Below are 23,672 nucleotides of genomic sequence, written 5' to 3' on the forward strand. Positions count from 1 at the left end.
GTGCTGCATAATATACCATTATGTGAATATACCACTGCTTCTCTATCCATTCATTTGTTGATGGGTGGGTCTGTCTTTACAACTCCTAATTAGATACTCTTCTGTGGCCATGCCCAAGAGGGTGGTTAGGTTGTGGATGGCTTAGTAAAACTGGAATCACTGTGCATGATAGATTGTAATTGCTTAAAATTTACCAAAAAGCCTCTGTTTTCTTCTGGGTTGACGTATTATAATGATAACTTTTTGCTTCTTTGAAGGGTCTGCACATACAGTTCTCAGCAGTTACTGGTCCCAGAAGTTGGGGAAGAAGGAGATGCGTGGTAAGACTGCTCTTTTCTGGTTTTTGTTTGTTTGTTTGTTTTTTCCCACTTGCCTGACTTTAAGCTGGGAGCTCGGGTGGCCTATTCCATAGGACATTGAACTGTTAACCCAAAAGCAATTCCTCCCTCAAGATTCTAATCCACACCTTGGGAAAAAGACAGTTTCCTCCTGTTTGAGTTACAACCCCAAAAATCTGTTGGAGGATCAGCTATGAGACAGTTTAGACTTGATGACTATGAGGTTTGAGTTTTAACTGTAAGCTAAGGAACCCTGGCTGTGCAATGGTTAAATGTTTGGTTGCCAACCAGCAAGTTGGTAGTTCAAGCCCACTTAGTGGTTCTGAGGGAGAAAGACTAGAGTTCTGCTTACATTGACAGCCTGTGAGACAGTCCTAGACTAGAGCTCTGCTTACAATAACAGCCTATGAGACAGTCCTACTCATCATTTGGGGTTGTTGTGGGTCAGAATCGACTCAGTGGTACATGATAATAGAGACTTCAAGCTGCTGCTCCTTTGCCTGCTTCCTGTCCATTTAAAGATAAAGTGTCATGTATCAGACACATGTAAAGGTTTTAAAGTTCCTTTAACTTTAACAATCTGGTGAGATATCTAGTCTTTCCACACACCCTTGCATCTTCCTAGAGGGAGCTGGGTTGGAAGCTTTTTTTTTTAATTTAGTTTGTTTATTTTTCATTTCAATGAACATCTACAGAGATTTTGGAATTCCATTCATTCATTGTTGCACCCTTCTCCCCGCACAAACCCCTCTGTTTCTATTTTTTTATTTTCCAGACTTTATATGTGAGCACATTTTTTATAATTAGAAAAGTTAAAATATATATTATGTTGATAAAAGTAAATTATAATTTTATGATTTTAAAAATTTTAAGTTATTATTAATTATTTTAAAGGGGCTTAAAGGGTAGTAATACTATTTAGGAAGGGCCAGCTTACTTATCTCTTGGACTTTTCACACACTTCATTAAAAACATAGCTAATAGGGGCTACTTTAAGAAAGGATATGGTAGTATTGTTAGATTATATATACACACATATATAAAGAACTCATTAAAAATATGAAAATATTCTATTTCTGTAGTATTTTGAAACAAACTCGTTTATAAATTAAATTAAAATGTTACAGGATTATGTATCATTAATTAAGTTGTGTTAGAAATAATTGCTTGACTCTGTATCTGGAAACTGTTAATTGCTTCTGTATACCAAGTAAAACATTAACTTTTTGGTTTTTCACAACAATCACAAGTGAAACAGATACCAGCACTTTTGAGAGCTTGAAGAAAACAGCTTGCACAAAAATGAAGCTCCCTATTTTCATAGCAGATGCATTTACAGCAAAAGCATTTCGTGGGAATCCTGCTGCTGTTTGCCTCTTAGAAAACGTAAGTACTTAGTTTCAAAGTGTGAGGACCTGAAATTAAAGATTTCTGTAGAACCAAGTATTTCCATAAAACAAAAAGTAGGATCTACCTTCTTACTTACCTTTTTGGTTTGTGCTTTTATTTGCAAGTTGATTTTGATTAAAGTTATGAAGAATGCCTCCATGAAGGTTGTTTTAATTGTTAGTTACTTTGGAACCTGTATTGACTCATAATGAGCCTATGTGTGTGGAATGGAACTGCTCCAAGTTTTTAAGGCTCAGATTTTTCAGAAGGAAATTACTGGTGCTGCTTTCTCAGGGGTTTCTTGTCAGGCTAAAACCTTACGGAGCAATTCTACTCTGTCTTTGAGAGCTACAATGAGTTGGAATTGACACAATGGTAACGGTTTTGGTCTATAATTCCGACAACCTGAAAATCTTTTCAGAATCACAAATATTTTGCAAGAAATGGAATTATAAAGTAGATAAGTAGGAAAAATTAAGCTCTAGTACATTGAACATTTGTTGTTGTTAGGTAATGTTGAGTACAACTCACAGTGACTCTGAAAAACAGATCTGACCCTGTTCTATATTGTGCTGTCCTCATCATCTCTGACACACTTGAGCCCATTCCTGTAGTCACTGTGTCTATTAATCTCATTGTAGGTCTTCCTCTTTTTTGCTCATTTCCAACCATGATGACTCTTTCCAAAATAGCCTCTCCTAGTGTGGTGTTAGCCTAAAAATTGGCACTTCCCCCCGCCTTTTTTTAGCCATTACCGTTAGCCCCTTCTGGTCTCTAGCTACCTTAACTGTAGACACATGGTCTTGCAAATCATGAACAGCTGTTGGACTAGGATAATAGAAAGAGTGCTTTCCACACTGAACAGCAACACTTGAGGAGAGACAAAACTTGTGGTGGTGAGACTTGAGGGAGACTGGAGCAAGACCCTAGTTGAGAGTGAGACCCTGGTGTTGGAGAGACTGTGACATTTCTGTGGAGAAACTATGACAGGGTGTGACTGGAGACTTCTTGCATTTGTGTAAGTTAAAGGTTTTGGCTGTTGTTGTTGAATACTTGAAGGAGAAGATAACTTATAACTGCTCTGAGGCAAAACTTGCTGGATGATTTGCATTTGACTCCTGAACTAAAACCAAAGCCTGGACTAATTGAGGAATTATGCCTTGGAACTTGGGCTAAAACCTAGACTTGTATTGGGTAATATTCTTTGCCTCCCTCATTCTCCAAATTACTTCCTTATTAAACCCCATTCTTAGTACCACAACTGTGAGTCTGTGAGTCAACAACAAATAAACAAACCTCTTTCTTTTGACATGGCTCTAGAGGCACCATAAGTCTGGGATATGGGCTCTTTATTTGCTTTCTGCTCTGGGAAGGTGAAAGGCTGTGCCTCAGGCTCTTTCAGAGAGATGTTCAAGGGCCTGTGTGCCTCCATGTCCCATTTTCTGCTCTGAAGACGCCTACTAATGAGCCCACAATGTGTGAGACAAAGTTTTGCCATTCTTACTACCTAGGAACATTCTGGTTGTATTTTGTTTTTTTAAATAAAAATATCTGTTTGTTCTTTTGGCAGTTTATAGGCTATTCAATACTCTAACACAATTCAAAGGCTTTAATTCTTCTTTTGTTATCCTTATTAATTTTCCATCTCTCAGAGGCACAGCAAGTGATTGAAAATCCATGGCCTGAATCAGGCATATCTTAGCCTTCTCACTAACATCGCTGCTTCTCAGTACTTTGGAAAGGTCCCTGGCAGTGGTCTTACCCAATGTAGTGTGTCTCCTGGTTTCCTGACTGCTGGTAACAAGGGAGTTAATCAACGTGGATTGAAGTAAGATGGATTTGTTAACAATTTTAAACTTTTCTCCATTCATCATTACATTGCTTATTGGTCTGATGGTGAGGATTTATGTCTTCTTGATGCTGAGATGAAAACTATATTGAAGGCAGTTGTCTTTGATCTTCTGCGGCAAATGCTTCAAGTCCTCCTCACCTTCAGCAAGTGAGGTTGGCTCATCTCTATAATGCAGGTTTTGAGGACTCTCCCTCTGACCTTGAAGCCATATGCTTCTTCATAGAGTACAGCTTCCTGAATTATTTGTTCAGCATACAGTTTGAATAGGTATGGAGAAAGGATACAACCCTGAGGTACACCTTTTCTGATTTTAAACAATACAGTCTTTCCTTGCTCTGTTTTGATAATAGCTTTGAGATGCAGGTTTCGTATGAAGATAACTAAGTGTTCTGGGATACAAATTCTTCTAAGTATAAGCCATAATTTGTTATGATCCACACAATCAAATGCCTTTGCATACATAGTCAATAAAATACAAATAGACATTCTTCTGGTATTTTTTGCTTTCAGTCAAGATGCATCTGACATAGCAATGATATCCTTGATGCTATGGCCTTTTCTAAAGCCCACTTGTACTTCTGAAAGTTCCTTATCAATGAACTGTTCTAGCCAGTTTTGGAAAATATTGAGCAATATTTTGCTTACTTTTTATATTAATGATTTTATTAGATAGTATTCACATTCTGTTGAATCACCTCTCCTGGGAATGGGAACAAACATGTATCTCTTCTAGTCAGTTGGCCAGGCAGTTTCCCTCCAAATTTTCTAGCATGAACTGGTGAACATGTCCAGGGCTGTATCTTTTAGTTGAAACATGCCAATTAGTAACCCATCAATTCCTGGGGTCTTATTTTTTACCAGTGCCCTTAGTGCAACTTCAACTTCTTCTTTCATTACCATTGATACTTCCTGAAATTTTTCAGTACCTCTAACTTATTTGAAAAAGCTCATTTTGGAAAGAACTTTTTTATTAGGACAGATATTAACAAAATAGTTAACTATTTCATGAATTTGGCACTTTGTGTTGTTTCCTGGGTAGCAAGAAACAAAACTTAAATTACTTTCAACTCAGAGTCATTAGTGCAAGAGTAAATTATCTGAGAATTACTTTAGAAGCAACCGATAATGTTTAACAAGTCATATTAACCTGGTATACACGGAAGCATTGGAGAGTAATGTGTCTTACTCTGGCATGCATATTAAAATCTCCTGGGGAGCTTTAAAAATTCCTGTGTCCAGGCTGCATCTCAGTCCAGTTACCACATAATCTTGGGGGAGGGGGTGGAAATAAAACTTAGATGTCACTGTTTTTCAAAGCTCCCCAAGCATTCATTCTAACACACAATCAAGGTCAAGAAATTAGTAAGGTTTTACTGATTCAGGTGAATAATGGAGTCCTTAATATTTTATTATTTCTGCCTCAGATGGTTCAGTCAAACGTTGATCAACAAACAACAACAATCAGAGAAACTAACAGAGTCCTCATCTCACCTTTGCAATGTGTGCATGAGGCAACCCTCCAGCTGGCACATTCCTTCCACCAAACACAAGCCTTATCAAGTAACAAGGAGCTTGGGGCAGATTAGTGAGGAAATTATTAACAGGTTTCAGACTGTGAACTTTTATTAAAGTCAATCTGGCAAGCACAAGTTCATGATAAGGAATTGATAGAAACTGCTGGGACAAGAGTCAGTATATTTGCCCATGTCCCTATGTACGACTCTTGAATTGTTTTTGTTAGGTGCCATCAAGTCCACTACTACTCATGGTGACTCTGTGAACAATAGATCTGAACCTTGCCCTAAGCTACCATCAGCATGATCTTTGCCATGCTCTAACCCATTGTTTCAGTCCATTCTGTTGATGGCCTTCCTCTCTTCTCTGACCTTCCACCTTTCCCAGTATCATGTCTTTCCCCAAGGACTGACCCTTCCTGACAGTATACCCAAAGTATGTGAGATGAAGGTTCACCATCCTGGCCCCCAAGATGGATTTGTTTGTCCCGTGGTATAGTTAATACACTTCACCAACACCAAAATTGAAAGGCATCTATCCATATAATCCTTGAACTATAAACATTCAGTTTTAACTAGATAACCAGAATGGGTATTGTTTCTCCAACTTACTTCTCTTACTTCCAATCCATTCACTGAAAACAGATTTAAATTATCTATTGTCTACATACTTATTTCTCTACTGAACTATATATATTTTGTATGTTGTTCAGCAGCTCTAGTTGGACTGTGGCTAAAGCATTTTTCTACTAACCAAATGATTAGTGGTTCCAGCATGAATTTCTGGAAGTTCTCTGTGAATGTACTGTTTTACTAGTTTTTGGATGATCTTGAGCAATATTTTGCTTGTGTGTGATATTAATTATATTGCTTGATAATTTCTATACTCTGTTGGATCACGTTTTTTGGGAATGGAAACAAATAAGGATCTCTTTCGGTCAGTTGGCCAGGTAGTAGACTTCCAAATTTTCTGCCACTGACTGGTGAGCACATCCATGGCTCATGCTAACTGAAACATGTCAATTGGCATCCCATCAATTCCTGGGGCCTTATTTTTTGACGGTGTTTTCATTGCAGCCTGACCTTTCCTCATTAGCACTGGCTCTTTGTCACATGCTACTTCCAGAAATATTTCAATGTACACCAATTTTTTTTCCACAGTGTCTCTGTGTATTTACACCATCTTATTTTGATGCTTCTTAGGTCATTCAATATGAGAATCTACACTTTAGAGAAGAGTGTGGGATCAAGATCAGAGAAAGGCTCATTCACAGCTTGTGTAATGCAGATGATACAACCTTGCTTGCTGAAAGTAAGAACTTGAGGTGCTTGCTGCAGAAGATCAAGGACTGCAGCATCACTATGGATTATGTATTCACAAAAAAAAAAAGAAAATTCTCACCACTGTGCCAATAGACAACATCATGATAGATGAAGAAAAGATTGATATAATAATCTTATCTTTCTTAGATTCACAATCCGCTTCCTTGATGCCAACAGTCAGGAGATCAGGAGACATATAGCATTGGAAAAGTCTCCTGTCAGGGACCTCTTTAATGACCTGAAGAGCAATGATGTCAGTTTAAAGACTAAGAAGGGCCTGATTGTAGTCTTTCCCACCAATTGCTATGCATCTGGACAATGAATGAACATGACAAAAGAAGAAGCAATACATTTTAGTTGTGATGTTGGGGAAGAGTGCTGAATATCCCATGAACTGCCAAAATAAGGTGCAACCAGAGGGCCCTTTGGAGGCAAAGATGGCGAAGCTTTGCCTCACATACTTTGGATATGTTAGGAGAGGCTAATCTTTGGAGAGGACACCATGCTTGGAAAGATGGAAGGTCAGAGAAAGAAGGAGAAGACCATCAATATGTTGGATTGATACAGTCTATAGCAATGGGCTCCAGTGTGTTGGGGGTAAGGATGGTGCAGGATAGGACGAGGTTCAGACTGGTTGTTCTTAGGGTCACTATGAGTCATGCTTGACTTGGTGGCACTTAGCAGCAGCAACAACAACAACAACATAATTCTGAACCAGATTGTGGGTTTTGGGACTTGAAGTACAAAAATTGGCTAGTTTTTCTGTCCTTGAAGTGCTCAACATTTAGTGAAGAAAACAGACATATAAACATGATCATTCTTCAGTAGTTGCTTAGAACCTAAAGTAGTGCTGGTAGCATATGCTACACTAACCTAATGGTTGACAGTTCAATTCATAGGGACCTTATGTGTATTAAAGCTGAACTGCATTCCTTAGAGTTTTCAATGGCAAATTAAAAAATAAAAATAGATTGCCAGGCCTTTTCCCCTCTGGTACCCTCTGGGAGGAGTTAAACCTCCAAACTTTTGATTAGCAGATGACAACTTAGCTGTTTACTCTTCCCAGGGACTTTTACTTCTAGTGCTGTTGCTGCAGTTTTAGTATGCTGAACCAATTCTGACTCATGGTGGCCATAGATGATGGAATAGGCTTGCCTGTGGGATTTACTGGGCTGGGAAGAGAAAGCAAACTGTTATAATGAAATGTGCAAAGAGCTGGAGTTGGAAAATCAAAAGGGATGAACTTAGCATTTCTTAGGCTGAAGGAAATGAGGAACAAATTCGAGCCTCAAGTTGCAATACTTAAGGATGCTGTGGGAAGAATGTTGAATGACTCCGAAGCAACAAAAGAAGATGGAAGGGAGGGAGTACACAGGGCCACTGTACCAAAAAAGAATTGGCTGACAGAAGAATTTCATGAAACAACATATGATCAAGAGGCAATGGTGATGAAGAAGGAAGTTCAAGCTGCTCTGAAGGCATTGGCAACAAACAAGGCTCCAGGAATTGATGGCATATCAATTGGCATATCTCAACAAGAACCACATGAATATCAACGTCTTTGGGAAAAACATTGAGGGAAAATCATAGTTTCCCATCTCATTCTCAGGGATCCTTTGGAATGAAGATACTTATTCAAGGTTCTTGTTCTTGTACTTGCTCTTGTTCTTGTTTAAGGATGACAAATCTCAGCCTTTAGAATGAAAGGTGAGCGAAGGAGCCAGGCCAATGAAAAGGAACCTGGCAAATTTCTTAGGTAGAATTCTCCTTTCCATAACTGATATTTTTCTTATTTATCTTGGAAAGAGATATGGCATATATCTCCTGCTCTGTGCCTCCCCTTAGAAAGTTGAAGCCAGAAGTGGGCTGCTGCATTTTCTTGGGGCCAAGAGGAGGCCTTGTGCTCTCACTACAACATGGTAACAAGAGGAAGATCTTTATGTGCTCATATAATTAATCATACAAAAGAACTATTTTTATTCATATCAACAAAGTATATTTTCCTAGGCCATCTTGTAGATAAATAAAATCATTTTATTCCCAAGAGACACATGTCTTCTCCTTGTCTCCAGCTGCTTTGTATTTCTTGCTGTGACTCAGATTCACAGCATCAGCTTTAGAAGATCCTTGTGTCTTCCAGCTTTTGCAGTTTACACATTCCTCAGTTTCTTGTCTTGCTTTGAATTTTTAAAGGAGTTGATGCCAAATCTTTACTTTCACAGAGCAGAGGGTGGATTCAAACCATTGACTCCTCAGTTAACAGTTCATAATTTAACCACTACACCACATAGCCTTCCTGGTTAGGTGCTGTCAAGTCAGCTTCTACTTATAATAACACTGTTTACAATGGAATGAAACACTACCTACCCCTCCATCCTTTTCAAAATCTCTGCTGTGCTTCCGCACATGTCGCAACCACTGTGCCAATCTATTTTCACAATTTGGATGTCTAAATAAAGTAGAATGGGGTAAATGTGAAACTATTATGATGAATGAAATTGTGTTAAACCTTTCCTCTAAACCTCCTAGTGGAGCAATATGTTTTGATTTTATGCCCTTGTTGTCAGCATAGAGGGATCAGTGTGCAAAACGAGTATGACTTTGGGGTGCTGTCATGGAATTAGGGAAGACTAGGTACCCATTAACAGCATCTGTTAACTAGGAATAATTGCAAGTGGCCTGTGGGTTTAGTTGCTGTGTTGAATAAATGTAGCTTCCTAATTGTTGTTGTTAAGTGCCGCCTAGTCGCAGGCGACTCATAGAGACCCTGTGAAGGAGAGTCTTCAACGCTGGGGTGTCTCTCATCCTCTCTCCAGGTTCATAGGGTTTCCGGAGGCAAACTATTACGGAAGTAGATGCCACTCCTCCTTCCAAAGCTTCCTAATAGGAGGTCTAATTGCTGCATATGGAATTTTCCATTTCTTCTGAGATAGTTTTGTGGATACTTTCCACATTCAGGTGATTTTCCTTTGGTGAAATCTACCTACAACAGAGGGACAAATGGACGAAGATGGGACGGGTAAGGGTGTGCTGTCATATTTCCAAATGACCACAAGATGGGAGTGTTTTAAAACCTTACTCTGATTTTCTAATCATTAAACTTCTATGGTCATATGGTGATGGAAATTCACTGGAACCCAGAAAAATAAACACAATCCTGTGGCTGCTTTTGAAATTTGATTCATGTGAGATTGTCAATGAGGATATTACAGCAAAAGAATAAGAGCTGTTGACTTGCAACTGACAGGTGCTGTGTTTGAATATAGGCTTGGACTGTGAAGTGGACCTGGAAATAAGGTTCAGTATTTTCAATGAACTAGGTTGGTTGGTTTATTTTTCTTCTTCTTCCCTTTCATGGCTAAGCCCTCTGAAAAGCCTCACTCCCTAAATTAGCTTCCTCATGCTTTACTACCCTCTTAACCTCTGACTCCTGTGTAGAAATTCAATGAATGTTTAGCTTTGGTGTATGTTTGAGATTGCAACAACATTCTGCATGGTCTCTGGTGCCTCAGACAAACAACAGCAGGTGTGTTTGAAACATTCTGGGACAAGAATGACAGGCATAGGGATTCTAGTGACAATTGGTATAACTCATATAAATAGTGAGGCTGAAAGAGCAGTGGCAGTGATGGCACCTTACTGATGAACAGTGAAGTGTGGATCCTTGCTGATGTGCAAAACCAGTTTATTTGGAAAGAAATCTGTTGCCAATAGATGATGAGTTTGGCTATAATTTATAATGCTTTATTTAATACTTTTAACCACTCAGATACAATAATCAAAGAAAGGAAGGACAGGGATAGGGAGTTTGGTCAGAGGCGACAGACTGGTGGGCAGTGCAGGCTCCTGCAACTGAGGTAGCAAGTCTAGGAGACCAGGCAAAGCTTTCTCACCCTTCCAACCACTGTTGAAACCTGTGATTGCAATCACACTTCACTGGGGACTTAATGGCCCCAAATTTCTTTTGGATGGTATATGTGCATGTGGACTAGTGTACAGAGAACATGTAACAGGCTGTGGAATTCAATACTTCACATCATTGCTTTCTTGGTTGGGACTCTCTGTCTGTACCCCATAATCCCTCTACTCGGGGGAATCTTCTTACTCCCCCACGCTGCAAGTGCTGACAGGTATGATGGACTCTAACCTCACTTTATTTCTCTCTTCTTAATTCTTTCCAACCTTGGCTCACAGAATCCTAGAACAATAGAATAATAGAATCTTTATCATAAAGTTCAATCCCTGATTTAACATAAAGAGAACCCCTTTCCCACCATTGCCTACCTAACTCACCAAAATATGAGCTCTTTTTTTTTAGTTCGACGTCTCAAAGTTCTATGTTTACAGTCCTAGAGATTTTACAGGCTAAATTTCAATTATATGTTACTGTGTACCTTTGAGTTAGAGCTGACCCATAGCTGATCCTCCAGCTGGTTTTCAGAGGCAGACAATTGCATGGGAGGGGATTGCTCCTCTTCTGTGGAAAAAAAATTAAAAGGTCAACTGACAGTGTTGGCCAGGAATTGAACCCAGGTCAACTGCTTGGAAGGCAGCTATGCTCCTCACTGTACCACTGAAATTGCATGTCGACTTGCTTATATAGTCTTTGATGTTTCAGTTCTTTACTTCTGGTTTTGCTCAGCTTTGTTTTCTGTGGCTGTATTAACTTCCTGCCTAGATGGTTAACCTCTGTGTGTTATGTGCCATAACTTCTCAGACTTTAATGTGCATATGAATCCCTAGGATCTTTTGTGAAAATGAAGATTCAGGTTCAAAAGGTCTGGGGTAGGCCCTGAGAGGACATTTCTTTGGTAATGCTGATGCTGTCAACCTGGGGACCTCACTTTGAGTCTCAGATTTCTATAGCCACAAAATGAGTGTAGCACCTGGAAGTTAACCCATTGCTGCATTGGCTCAGAAACCTTGTGGGAGTGCATTTTCACTGTTGAACATTGATTTTCCTATCTACAGCACGTTAAAGGGATAATACTAGTTTGTCGTTGTTACAGGGAGGCAGTGTAGTGTGGCAGGTAAAACACGGGCTTTGCGCCACTCAAAATCAAAAGCTAACATTTACTGAGGACTTACTGTGTACTGAGCATTGTGTACTTGGCGCTGTGAAAAGCACTTTACATGCATTACTAGATTCAGTCTCTTGAAAGAAAAACATTCCTTAAAAAGGAAACAAAAAACTCATTGTTACACATTTAGATTTTCACACAATAAGTATCAGTCATTTAACTCACTGAACTTACTTTCTTCAACTGTTAGACTGATGGCTGAGTGGGAACTGACCATAGCTGATCCTCTGTTGGCTTTCTGAGGGTGTGTTTCTCCTTCAGAACCGTTGGTGGATTTGAAATGTTAACCTTTGATTTAGCATCTCAGCTCCCTGTAGACGATGCCACCAGAACTCCCTATTAGAGAAGTAACAGGCTACAGTTCAGAAACACACAGAAGACAATTCTTTCATCAAGACAATTTCTTCTCAGGCATACTATCAGCAAGGTCTGCCTCAGATCATAGGCCTCACAGTTTCAGGATTTGCCCCGAGCTCGGGCAAAAAGCTCTTTTTACAAAAGCTCTTTTACAAAGCTCTTTTAGTTTTGACTACTCTGTGCCCCTCCCCCCGTCCCTTCAGCCATCAGACCAGGCACTGGTCTGTGGAGTGGTGGATCTGGCTGAGCTCTTGTCACACCGCTCTCTGGTTCTCTGTCACCTCTACTGCTGCTGACACTGCTGCCGTTGCCACTGGCCATGCCCATCCCGTGTTGGTCTCAGTGTGTGTCTAGGGCAGAAATCTCTGGCTTCAAGCGTGCACGGCACTTTCTGCTTCTTTCTTGATAGTAATGCTGTTGTTATGGGTCGTCGAGTCAGGACTGACTCATAGTTGACCCTCCAGCAAGTTTTCAAAGGCTGTGAATCACACAAGAAGAGATTGTCCATCATTCTCCAGCTACTTGCACTTGGTTTTGCAGTGCAGCCTCTTACCCACTAGGTGCCCAGAGCTCCCTGGGGGTAATGAGATTATCGTTTTCTCCCTCTGAACCTCTTTAGATCAAACTGAAGGGTGGCAAAGGTGACCACCTCCCACTTGGGTGGTCTGCACATCATATTTGCATATTCCTAGCCTAAAAGTGCTATTTATCTTATTTACATTATTCTCAAGCTATCCAATCCCTCTGGTGGGCCCCAAACATTTTACAGTCCTACCAAACCACGTGGTGAGAGTTATACTCATAATGGCTAGGAAAGCTCAGGAATAAGAAATTTGGGCAAACTAATTTTTCTTGGGCCTTTTAAAAAATTGGGATTTGAGTGAAAGTTTACAGAGCAAATTGGCTTTCCATCCCACTACTTACACACATTTGTTTTATGACATCCATTAAAACATCCACATTATAAAGTTTGGGGTTTTTTTACTTAGTTCATCTTTACATCCACAGTTGAGAGTCCTTTTTTATTAAATATCTATGGAGGAAGCATTTTGTTGATTAAAAAATTGTATTTTTAGTTTCATAAGGAAAATTCATACTTAAACTTCTATTTCTGAGCCAGTTATTTCCTTGAGTTTCTGTGTACCTTTGTGAGTATGTGAGTTTGTACATGACACAGATGGGACTATCATGCATTGGAATTGACTTCAGAGCAACTGGTGGTGGTGAATGTGTTGGAGACCAGGTATACCTTTAAACAGAGAAGTCTAAAAAGTCTTCCTGGAGGAGTGATCTTCTGACCTGGGGCCTGAACCGAGCAAGTGTGAACCCTACAAAGTGGGTGCTAAAGAGTTGATCAGTCTGCCCAGAGTGGGTACCAAACCTTTATTGTTGTTGTTGTGTACCATTGAACCAAAACCGACCTATAGTTGACCCTCCAGCAGGTTTTCAGAGGCTGTAATTCACATGGGAGGAGATTGCCCATTTTTATCCTGCTGAGCAGCTGTTGGATTTGTACTTTGCACCTTTGCACTGGCAGCACAGTTCCTTACCACTAAGCCACCAGAGCTCCCTGACATTTCTTTATCCAACATATTCAACAGAAAGTGAGGCTATAGTTTCCCTTTGTAGAGACTTTTCAGAGGAGAGGAAGTTCTTCCAGTATGAAAGACAGAGGTCAGGGCAGTCAATTTTTCACAAATTCTTCAAGCTTTATCTATTCACAGTTCTTATCTGTCATCTCAAGCATGAATTTCAGAAGAATAATCTTTATAAAAGTGTCTTTAAACATGTGAGTTTTAATATTAATAAAGAGCTTTATTAATTGATGGTTGTTGCTTTCCAAGCAAGTCTGGTTGTATATCAGGGGTCTCAATAACCTTTTGTTTCTAATTTAGAAACTGGATGAAGACATGCATCAAAAGATTGCAAGAGAAATGAACCTGTCTGAAACGGCTTTTATCCGAAAACTACACCCAACTGACAACTTCACTGAAAGTAAATGGAGCATTTTCAACATTCGTGAATAGCACCAAAGCTGCACTTTTAGATAAAGGAGTGATATTGAAGGGGCATATCCTATTTGTTTGATTGTGGATAGAGGGCAAATTCTGACATGGTCTTTAGTTTCTGGTATTTGTTGATTTGACAATTTCAGTTTCAGCCCCAGCACTCGGAAGCCCTACGATACTTAGTTAGCCTTGTTGTGTCTGGGTTTTCCCCTCAACTTTTTTGAGATAATTTTTATTTTATATTGGTTTGCTTACAAAGTTCATATGCATTGTGTTTCATACTATTCCTCACTCACATTGTGTTTCACACAATCGTTCCCGTGCATTATGTTTTATAAAACAAATCACCATTGCACCTTGCCTATCATTACTCTTATCAGGTCCTTGTCTGATTTTTCCCATTTGCTTCTCCCCCTCTCTTCACCCACCAAACTGTGGTTTTGCCCCTATCCATCCTCACCCTTCCATTCCCATCCTCTCCCACTTGATTCCCCATACATGTTTTACTAGTTATCCTTCTATTTTTACAATAATGGTCTTATGCAGTATTTGTCCTTATGAGGCTGAGTTAGTTCACTCAGCATAATGCTCTGCAGTCTCTCCCCAAGTTATGTAGTATTTTTCGAAATCATTGCTCCTGAGTGCTGCATAGTATTCTATTGTGAGAAGGTACCATAATTTCTTAATCCATTCAATTGTGGTTGAACATTTGGTCTGTTTCCACATACTTGCGATGGCTAATAATGCTACTTATGAACATTGGTGTACAAATCTCTGTTTGTGTCTCAATCCTAATTTCCTCAATAAAATGGGTTGATTCAGTGACTGGGGTGATGGGGGTAGGTGTATCAGAGACAATAAAATTGGCACAGGATAGAGCAGGGTTTAGGGTGTTATACATAGGGTTTCTATGAGAAGACTCGACAGCAAATAACAATAACAAATTCCTAATAGTGGAATAGCTGGGTCATACGGAGTTCCTATTTTGAACTTTTTTTTTCCTATGTTGAACTTTTTGAGGAAACACCCAACTGCCTTCCAGAATGGTTGTACCATTTTACAATCCCACCAACAGTGTAAGAATGTTCCCACCTCTTCACATCCTCTCCAACATTTACTGCTTGCTGTCCTGCTAAACTTTACCAATGCTCCTGGAGTGAAATGATATCTTATTGTGGTTTTGATTTGCGTCTTTCTTATTGCTAGTGATTTTGAGCATTTCTTCAATTATCTGTTACTAGTCTAGTTTTTACACCTCCTTTCCCGCCATATTTAAGCTGTTACTAATGCTTGTGAAATGACTAGGAAAGACTAAGAAGATGAAAAGTTTACAACCAGCTAGCATGGCATCATCTCCCTGTCTTTGTGTTCTCCTCTCCACAGGTTCCTGTTTTGGATTACGGTGGTTCACTCCGGCGAGTGAGGTCCCACTCTGTGGCCACGCCACGCTGGCTTCTGCAGCTGTCCTATTTCACAAAATAAGTAAAGTTATTTTCTTTTCTGGACCTTTCAGTTAGAAAATAGCAAATATATTTGTAAATCCTTAGTCTTTCTGAGGAGCCAAGTGACTGGTTTAAGACTCTGCAGAGTTTATTTCATGTAGTTCACGGTGCAGAAACAGAAGAGAGTGAACAATAGCAACATGTCAGTATTTCTGAGTAGATTCTGGGTGTCATGAAAAAGCCATAATCCCAGATGCCTAGAACACAATTATATTTCAAACAGGGGCTCTGTCTTTGTGACAAACATGGCAAAGGAGCATGTTGTTGTTAAGTGCCACCACATTGATTACAACTCATAGTGATCCCAGGAAACACAGATCTGAACTTTGTGCCATTTTCACAATCTCTATCATGCTCAAGCCCATTGTTGTAACCACAGTGTCAATCCAACTTGTTGAGGGTCCTCCTGTTTTTCTCTGATTACTCCATTCCCAGAGTGATGTCTTTATTTCCAAGGATTGACCCCCTCCTGACCACCTGCCCAAAGTATGTGAGGTGAAGTTTCACCATCTTTGCTTCCAAGGAGCACTCTGGCTGCATTTCCCCCAAAACATACTGGTTTGTTCTTTTGGCAGGTCTTGGGCTAGCCAGGACTCTTTTCCAGCACCACAACTCAAAGACATTAATTTTTCTTCTGTTATCTTTATTCATTGTCCAGCTCTCTTATGTATAGTAGGTAATTGAGAAGATTATGGCTTGAATCAGGCACACCTTTGTCTTCAAACTGACATCATTGCTCTCCATCATTTTGAAGAGGTCTCTAACAGTGGACTTGCCCTATGCAATACATTTTCTGATTTCTTGACTGCTGGTACTCTAGTCACCAGTAGTCCTTAAAGCACTCACCTGAGAGCTGTCAGCCCCCAGTACTCCTGCAGCAGGGTCAGATATGAGACTAGAATAAAGCAAGCAAGAGTTTAGCTTGGCATATGAGAGGAATGCTTCATTAAAATGTGCATTTTAAGGGACACACAGGCATAGTAGTTAACCTGAATTGAGGACCATTCCCAAACTGAGCCACTCTTTAGTTTAATGATTCTGAAGTTTAGGAAAGCATTCCTTCTACCCCCATCTACCAAGACTTAGGGTAGAAATAAATATAGAGGAAATAAGGTATGAAAAATAAGCTTTTAAATAACAATGTTTTATATTACAAATTTTTGGTGCAGAATTTATATTTTATACTAAAGACTCTTAGGGAACTCTGATGACGTAGTGGTAAGGAGCTGTGCTCTCAGCCGACAGGCACATGGTTCACATTCCACCAGCTGCTCTGCGGGAGAAAGGTGGACAATCTCTTCTCATGTGTGATTTACTGCCTCTGAAAACCCTCAGGAAGGTCAGTTATGGGTCAGTTCCAACTTAACGTACATAACAAAAACTCGAACTCACCACTGTCCAATCCTTTATTACTCATAGCAACCTTCCATTGGGTTTCTGAGGCGGTAATTCTTAGATTGTCCATCTTCCCACACACACACCCCTAGAAACTGGTGAGTTTGAACTACCGGAGAGGTGCTATCTTTGGGTCAACAACTCCCTATGGAATAGGACCTATGGTTTATTTATTTTAAATATATATTGTTGTGTGCCTTTGAGTCAGAACCAACCCCTTCCAGTGGGTTTTCAGAGGCAGTAAATCACACGGGAGGGGATTGCCGCCCATTTTTCTTCTAAGGAGCCCTGGCGGATTCAAACAGCACGCCTTTGGGATTGCATCACAGCTTCTTACCACTAGGCGCCAGAGCTCCCTTTTTATGTATACAAGTGAGTGTGTGTAGGGAGGAATAATGAGAGTTTTTTTAATCTTTAAGATCTTGTTCGGAACTGCAATCCCAGAGGTACAGAGTTTGAATCCACCAGATCCTCTGCTGGAGAAGGAGGGTCAATCTCCTCCTGTACCAGTCAGATTTGATTTGATGGTACACACACTAATAATGATGATAAATAATTAAAAAAATTTTTAAAAAAGATCTTATTATATGTTCCAGAAATTTTAAGAGAGGTTCAAACCACAATTTTTTTTTATTTTATTAAAACTATTAGGTTCACTAAGGTCAGATAAATGGTCCAAGTTGCATTAGTGACATAAAAATATATCAGCATCTGTGGTATCTATTTTAAGTAAAATTTTTACATCTAGGTTGATTTCTTTAGGGCACACTTGATATGTTTACTATCATACTATTCATAATTTATATATTCTATGCCGATAGTTGTAGAGGGGCTTCAGGCCTTTTATTCATAGGGTCGCAGAGTCATGCTTGACTTGAAGGCAATCAGCAACAACAACAACATTGTAATCACATTATACCGTCAGCTAGTAAGATTTACAACTGTGATTATTGTCGGTGGCGATTTAAAAAAATGCATTATAAGAGAGCTCTGGTGGCCTAGTGGCAAGAAGCTGTACTGCAATTCCACAGACGGGCTGTTTGAATCTACCAGATGCTCTGCTGGAGAAGGAAGGACAATCTCCTCCTGTGCCAGTCAGGTCTGACTCGACGGTACACACGTACACACACACACACAAATACAGAGTACATTAAAAACCATTGCAACAGCCCTAACAGCCCCATGAGGTAGGAATAATTGTTTTTGTTAGGTGCCTTCATGTTGACCGAGACTCACAGCTGTGAGTCTTAACTTAGTCACGACTAAGACCCCTGTGAATGAGAAATTGAAAACTTTGTCTCATCTGGTACCATCTCAAGAGCTCCACCATGAGCAAGTCCATTGTTGCAGTCATTGTGTCAATCCATCTTGTTGAGGGTTTTCCTCTTGTTTGATGACTCTGTTTTGTAAGCAAGATTTTATTATTAATCTCATTTTAGAATTGAGGAAGTTGACATCTAAAGAGGTTAAATAATTTAATTGGAAGGCACAGTTTGCAAAACATAAGGAGCTGGGGCATGTAGTTTTGTAGGAGAATGCGCAGTATAATCAGTTATGTTCTTGGTTTTCAAGTTCAAATCTAGAAAGATTTTCTCCATCATAGAACCCAGTAACTTGAACCTGGGTGCCTAGCACAAGAAAGAACCACAGTACAAGAAATCTAAGACAATTTAATATATATATTCTCTTATTTTTGATCCCCTTTTAAAAAAATTTTCTACTTGACAAAATAAGACTCCCTTTTTTTGGCCAGAAAATGTGAATAGCACTTTGACCTTTGTGACACTGAGTGGAGAACTAAAGGCTAGAAGAGCAGAGGATGGCATCATCCTGGACTTGCCTCTTTACCAAGCTCATCCCCAGGTAAGTGTCTTCTAATGAATGCATTGTCATAAATTATGTGCAATTCACAATTTGCCCATTTTAAAATGGTTCTTTATGCTCATCTAGATGATAACATAATTATGATAAAAACAAAAGAGGGGAATATGGGAAACCAATACTAAATATTTGTAATAAACTGAATGCTATTTAAATAAAATAATAAAAAAAAAATAAATAAAACGGTTCTTTATTTCTCCCCCAACTAGGACTCCCAGGAAATAAAAGACTTGATAAAGGTTGGTTACAAAAATTAAACCTGTGCTTATTTGATACGATCATTTGTTATTGTCTAGACACAAATAGTCAGTATGATTGGACCCCAAAACACAGGAACAGTATAAATGTTCCAGCCTAATTGTAGTTGAGTAATAAGCAGTGTATTTCTGCCTTAAATTTTAATAATGAATCTATTTGGAGAAAAGGTTGACCAGTTTTATTGACTTTTACTTGTCAGCATGTTGTTGTGTACCACAGAGCCTCCAGTGGATTTTCAGAGACACTTAATTGCATGGGATGAGATTGCCCGCCTTTCTCCCAGGGATTAGCTAGTGGATTTGAACCATGTTCCTTTGGGATTGCAGCACCACATCTTACTACTAGGCCACCAGGGTTAGGGAGACCTTAATCTAACCTAAGCCTGAGGGTCAGCATTTGTAAAATGGGAACACTGAAGAAAGACCAAAGAAGAATTGATGTTAGTGAAGATTATTGAATCTACCAGAGACTGTTAAAAGAATACATATAAATGTGTCTTAGAGGAAGTGCAGCTAGAGGGCTCATTAGATGCAAAAATTATGGGACTCAATGTCATGTACTTTGGGCATGTTGTCAGGAGTGGCCAGTCCTCTGAAAGGGGAATCATGCTTGGAAAGGTGGAAGCTTAGTGAAGGAGAAGATCCTCAGAGAGGTGGTTTAACATAGTGACTATAAAATGGTTTTAAGTACAGGGGAGATTGTGAGGATGATACAGGCTCAGGCAAAGTTTTAAACTCTCGTACCTGGGTTTGCAAGGAGCTGGAGTTTAATTAAAGGCGCCTAACAACAGCAACAACACATACTTGGGGCACGTGGCCAGGAGAGACTGGTTCTTGGAGAAGGACACAATGCTCGAAAGGGTGGAGGGACAGTGTAGAAGAGGAACATCCCGGATGAGATGGATTGATACAGTGTCTAGGGCAGTAGGGGTTGACGTGTCGGAATTAGTGAGACCGGCTCAGGACAGGGCAGGGTTCAGAGATGCTGTTCATAGAGTCACTGTACATCACAGCTGACTCAATGGCACATAACAACAACAACATACTATATTGGTTGTTTTCTTTAAGCCTCTTGTATAGAGTCAACAAGACCTCGAGGAGGGTCTTTGTATTTAAAAGTTAGTTATTATATTTTGGAGGAACATTCTTCTAAGTAGTACAGCCCTCTTCTGTCAGTATGCTGTTCTGAGGTAACCTGGGTTTGCTGTGATGCTGAACCTTGTGCCATTGGGGTGTCAAATGCCATAATGGTTACCCATGGTGGATAGTGTTTGGTGGAGCTCCCCTTTTAAGACAGGTTTGGAAGCAGGAGTGGCATCCACTTCCTAAACAACACACCTCTGGAAACTCTATCAACTTTGATAAATGACAATTGTTATAGAAAGTCTTCAGACATTTTGTTCATAGGGTCACTATGAGTCATGCTTGACTCGATGACATCAACAACAACACAAAATACTTATTATGAATGTTGTAATTTAGCATATGTTTTAGATGGGAATTAAACTTTAAAACTGAGCACATGCTGTGTAGAATGTTCTGTTACAGCTCCTGGTATCCTATATATATTATTTCCTTTAATCTTTACAAGTTTAAGAGGTGGATATGATGTCCCACCTCTAAAGATAGTAAGTAGATCATAGTGATTCAGAACAGAGGCTCCTGGGTCACTCAGATCTGGGTCAAGACGGTGTGTGTACGTACGTGTGTCCCCGCAGCTCTCTAACTCTCCTTCTGCTCATCTGGGATCTGTGGGAACAATAACCTCCTGAGGAAGTCGTGGATGTAGAGGCAGGGAGTGAGTCCTGTGAGTAGAGGAAAGGACTCTATTTTGAGGTTCACAGAGAGTAAATGAAAGAGCTCCTCAGGAGTCTCTCTGGTGGCCAGAAAGGGCAAACTGTAGGGGATTAGAGACAATGAATGTGCCTGGCATAGGACAGATGATCCTTGGGGGCAGTTCCCGTTGTTGGGAGTCAGGGCTGTTCCTGAGGCATGTTCTGTTTGTTGTCACAGACTGCCATTGGGGACACTCTGGTCCAGGATGTCTGTTATTCACCGGATACCAGGAAGCTCCTCGTCCGGCTCAGTGATACTTATAACAGGTACAGGAGTCCGGCCTCATAAACTCTCAGAAGAGGGCTGAGCCCCGTGGCCAGCTCAGGGCGGTCCAGCCTCCCCTCCAAACCAGCTCCTGGGTTTCTCTCCTGCTGGAGGAGGAAAGTAGGGAGGAAAACCGTGTGTATCGCCTGCTCTTCTCTCCTCCTGCTGAGTGGTTTGGGACGAGCTGCACCTGGCCTGTCTGACAGTCTGTGAAGTCTGCGTATCCTAATCTCTCCATTTATGAACAAGGTCGTTTCTGGAGGGCCTGAAAGTGAACACACAGAATCTGCTGCAAGTTGAAAACTCGGGGAAGGTGAAAGGACTCATCCTCACCCTCAAAGGAGAGCCCTCTGGACAGATGCCAGCATTTGACTTTTACTCAAGATATTTTGCACCGTGGGTTGGTGTGGCTGAAGACCCTGTCACAGGTACGTGATTTTGTGGGTTCAAGGAAGGAGGGTTCCACGCAGCTGTTTCAGCGCCCTTCAAAGGGCAGTTCAAGTTGCTTGGGTTTTGAACTGCTTTCTTTTCTGTCTCCTCCCCATGCCCTTCACTGAGGTCTCCTGAGGAAAACACAAAATGAAAGAAGGCTGTGTCGCAGGACTAAAGCTTAGAGTCAGCAGCTTGGCTTCCATCCTAGTTTTCTAGCTCTTGACCATGGACTTGAGTTACTTAAATTACTTAAGTAACGTAGACATGTTACTTAAGTTTCTTAACTCTTTAGTTTTATTTCCCTCCTCTGTAACAGAGAATACCTTGCGCGATTCTGTTAACACGTATGTTAATTCATGTTATATGTTTGATACATAGTAAACACCTAATAACTGTAGGCTGTTTTTCCTGTCAAACCATCCCCCCCTTTTTTTTTCATCCCCTGGGCATTGTACCCTCTTTTCTTGCTTCTTCCTACCCACTTCTGGTAAACTATTAGCTATTTTAGTATCAGTGAAACTGACTCCCAGAGCCTACGCTTCCAGATTTGCAATTTGCAGATCCAAGATTGATTCCAACAGATCCCCAAGCCTTTTGTTCTTCTTAGTGACAGGCCTGCTATCACTGAATCATCACCTGTGGCATCTCTGATGCCCAGATAAAGTTTGGTGTGCAAAGACTAGATTCCGAGGCTGCAGGTGGGAAGTGGGGACAGGACAGCTGTTCTTTTCCTCTCCTCTCCTGGGCCAGCCCTTCGTGTGGGATGGGATGGGTTTGGAAAGGGGGTGTTGAGGATCTTCCACTGGTTTGAAGCACAAGGTTGAGTTCAAAGACAGGCAGCAATGTCAAGTCACCAACATTCACCCTCTCTGAAAGCAGTGAGCTGAGCAGCAAAAGGGCAAAAGGACAGAAATGCTTGAAGAAAGGGCAAAGTGGAGTGGGTGGAGGCAGGGCCAAACAACCGACTCTGAGGCCCCGAGGCTATGGTTCTGTCAGATGACTCAAGACCTTGCCTTCCTCTCAGAGCTGCAAAACATATAAAATGCAAGGCTCAACAAGTGAGCACGGTTTTAAGTTATTAATTTTAATGTAAATTTATAGAGACTTACGGTTTCCAGTCATTCATTGTTGCACTTTTCTCCCTGCCCACCCCCTTACCTCCCAATTCACTCTTCTCCTTGAAAAGTAAAACTCTTTCATTGTTATGCAATCCCTCCCCCCAAATCCACTCCACTGTGCAGTCTTCATTCTGGACTCCTGTCATGACAATAATACCCAAACATATATCCCTTTTAAACAGTTTTCTCCCTCATCTGTTTCAATGCAGTACACATAATTTCTCCCGTCCTTCTCTGTCTTCCCTCAACCCCGATGTCAGTCCCATTTTACAACAGAGGCCCTATGCAATATTTGTCCTTTTGTCACTGAGATATTTCACTCAACATAATGCCCTCCAAGGTCATCCATTTGGAGAGATCCAGACAATTAAACCCAATCCTTCTCCATGGAGAAGTTGTGTGCCCATTTGGACGTACACAGCTGTTTCCCCATGGAGAGTTTGAGTGGCACAGAGGGCAAGTTTCCCCTGTAATAAGTTTATCTGGAACATAAAGATCTTTGGACATCAATGACTTACTACCCCTTTTCCCCCAGGGACTTAGCAGTGTTTCCAAATGCAAGACCTTCAGTGCAAACCAGGACTGCTGGTCTCCCTATTGGACCTCCATTTAATGCAGGGGGAAATGTAATCTATCTTTCTTCCCCAAAGGCTTTTTGTCAATTGTTAGTTTACATCTTGTTTTTCAGTTTTAAAAGATAGTCCCTAATGTGAATCTAGGGTACAAACATGTGAAGAAATATCTCACTGAATAGAAATTTTGAGATCCAGACAACATCGGCTTGGTGGAGAATTAGACCTTGTTTCAGAGCTCTCATGTACTACAGAGGGAGAATTAACTAGTTTAACTCGAAAGAAGTAGAAACAGCTATGTGATGTCCTTTATCTCTACACCATGGGCAGACAATGAGTTAGTCAACAAGTCTAAGCTGCACTTTAATTCAGCTTCGAGAAAGTGGAAGATGCCTTGGAGACAAAATTTGAAGAAGCTTACCAATGACTTCTGGGTCTACCTTTCCTTTTTTTTTTTTAACATTTTCCTTTTTTTATTTTCCTCTCTGCCCCCTGCCCCAAGTTTGCTTTTTCCTTTGGAAAAAAAAATCATTGTTATACGGACACCTTCTC

The 23,672-nt window shown here is 40.4% G+C and overlaps 1 protein-coding gene across 1 annotated transcript in view; it reads left to right on the plus strand.

Moving 5' to 3' along the window:
* The first annotated feature begins 1,596 nt into the window (after window positions 1-1,596).
* LOC102867850 (phenazine biosynthesis-like domain-containing protein-like) overlaps window positions 1,597-23,672 on the plus strand; it is a 24,041-nt gene continuing 1,965 nt past the window's right edge. The window contains exons 1-7 of the mRNA XM_006889052.1: window positions 1,597-1,724; window positions 13,750-13,849; window positions 15,247-15,345; window positions 18,514-18,623; window positions 18,851-18,880; window positions 20,912-21,000; window positions 21,248-21,432. Of these exons, the coding sequence (XP_006889114.1) occupies window positions 1,641-1,724; window positions 13,750-13,849; window positions 15,247-15,345; window positions 18,514-18,623; window positions 18,851-18,880; window positions 20,912-21,000; window positions 21,248-21,432 (697 nt within the window). The 5' untranslated portion in view covers window positions 1,597-1,640. The remainder of the gene's footprint in view (window positions 1,725-13,749; window positions 13,850-15,246; window positions 15,346-18,513; window positions 18,624-18,850; window positions 18,881-20,911; window positions 21,001-21,247; window positions 21,433-23,672) is intronic.

Source organism: Elephantulus edwardii, unplaced genomic scaffold (genome assembly GCF_000299155.1).
Source record: "Elephantulus edwardii isolate Elephantulus edwardi_28Jun2011 unplaced genomic scaffold, EleEdw1.0 scaffold00074, whole genome shotgun sequence".
Taxonomy (NCBI): Eukaryota; Metazoa; Chordata; class Mammalia; order Macroscelidea; family Macroscelididae; genus Elephantulus; species Elephantulus edwardii.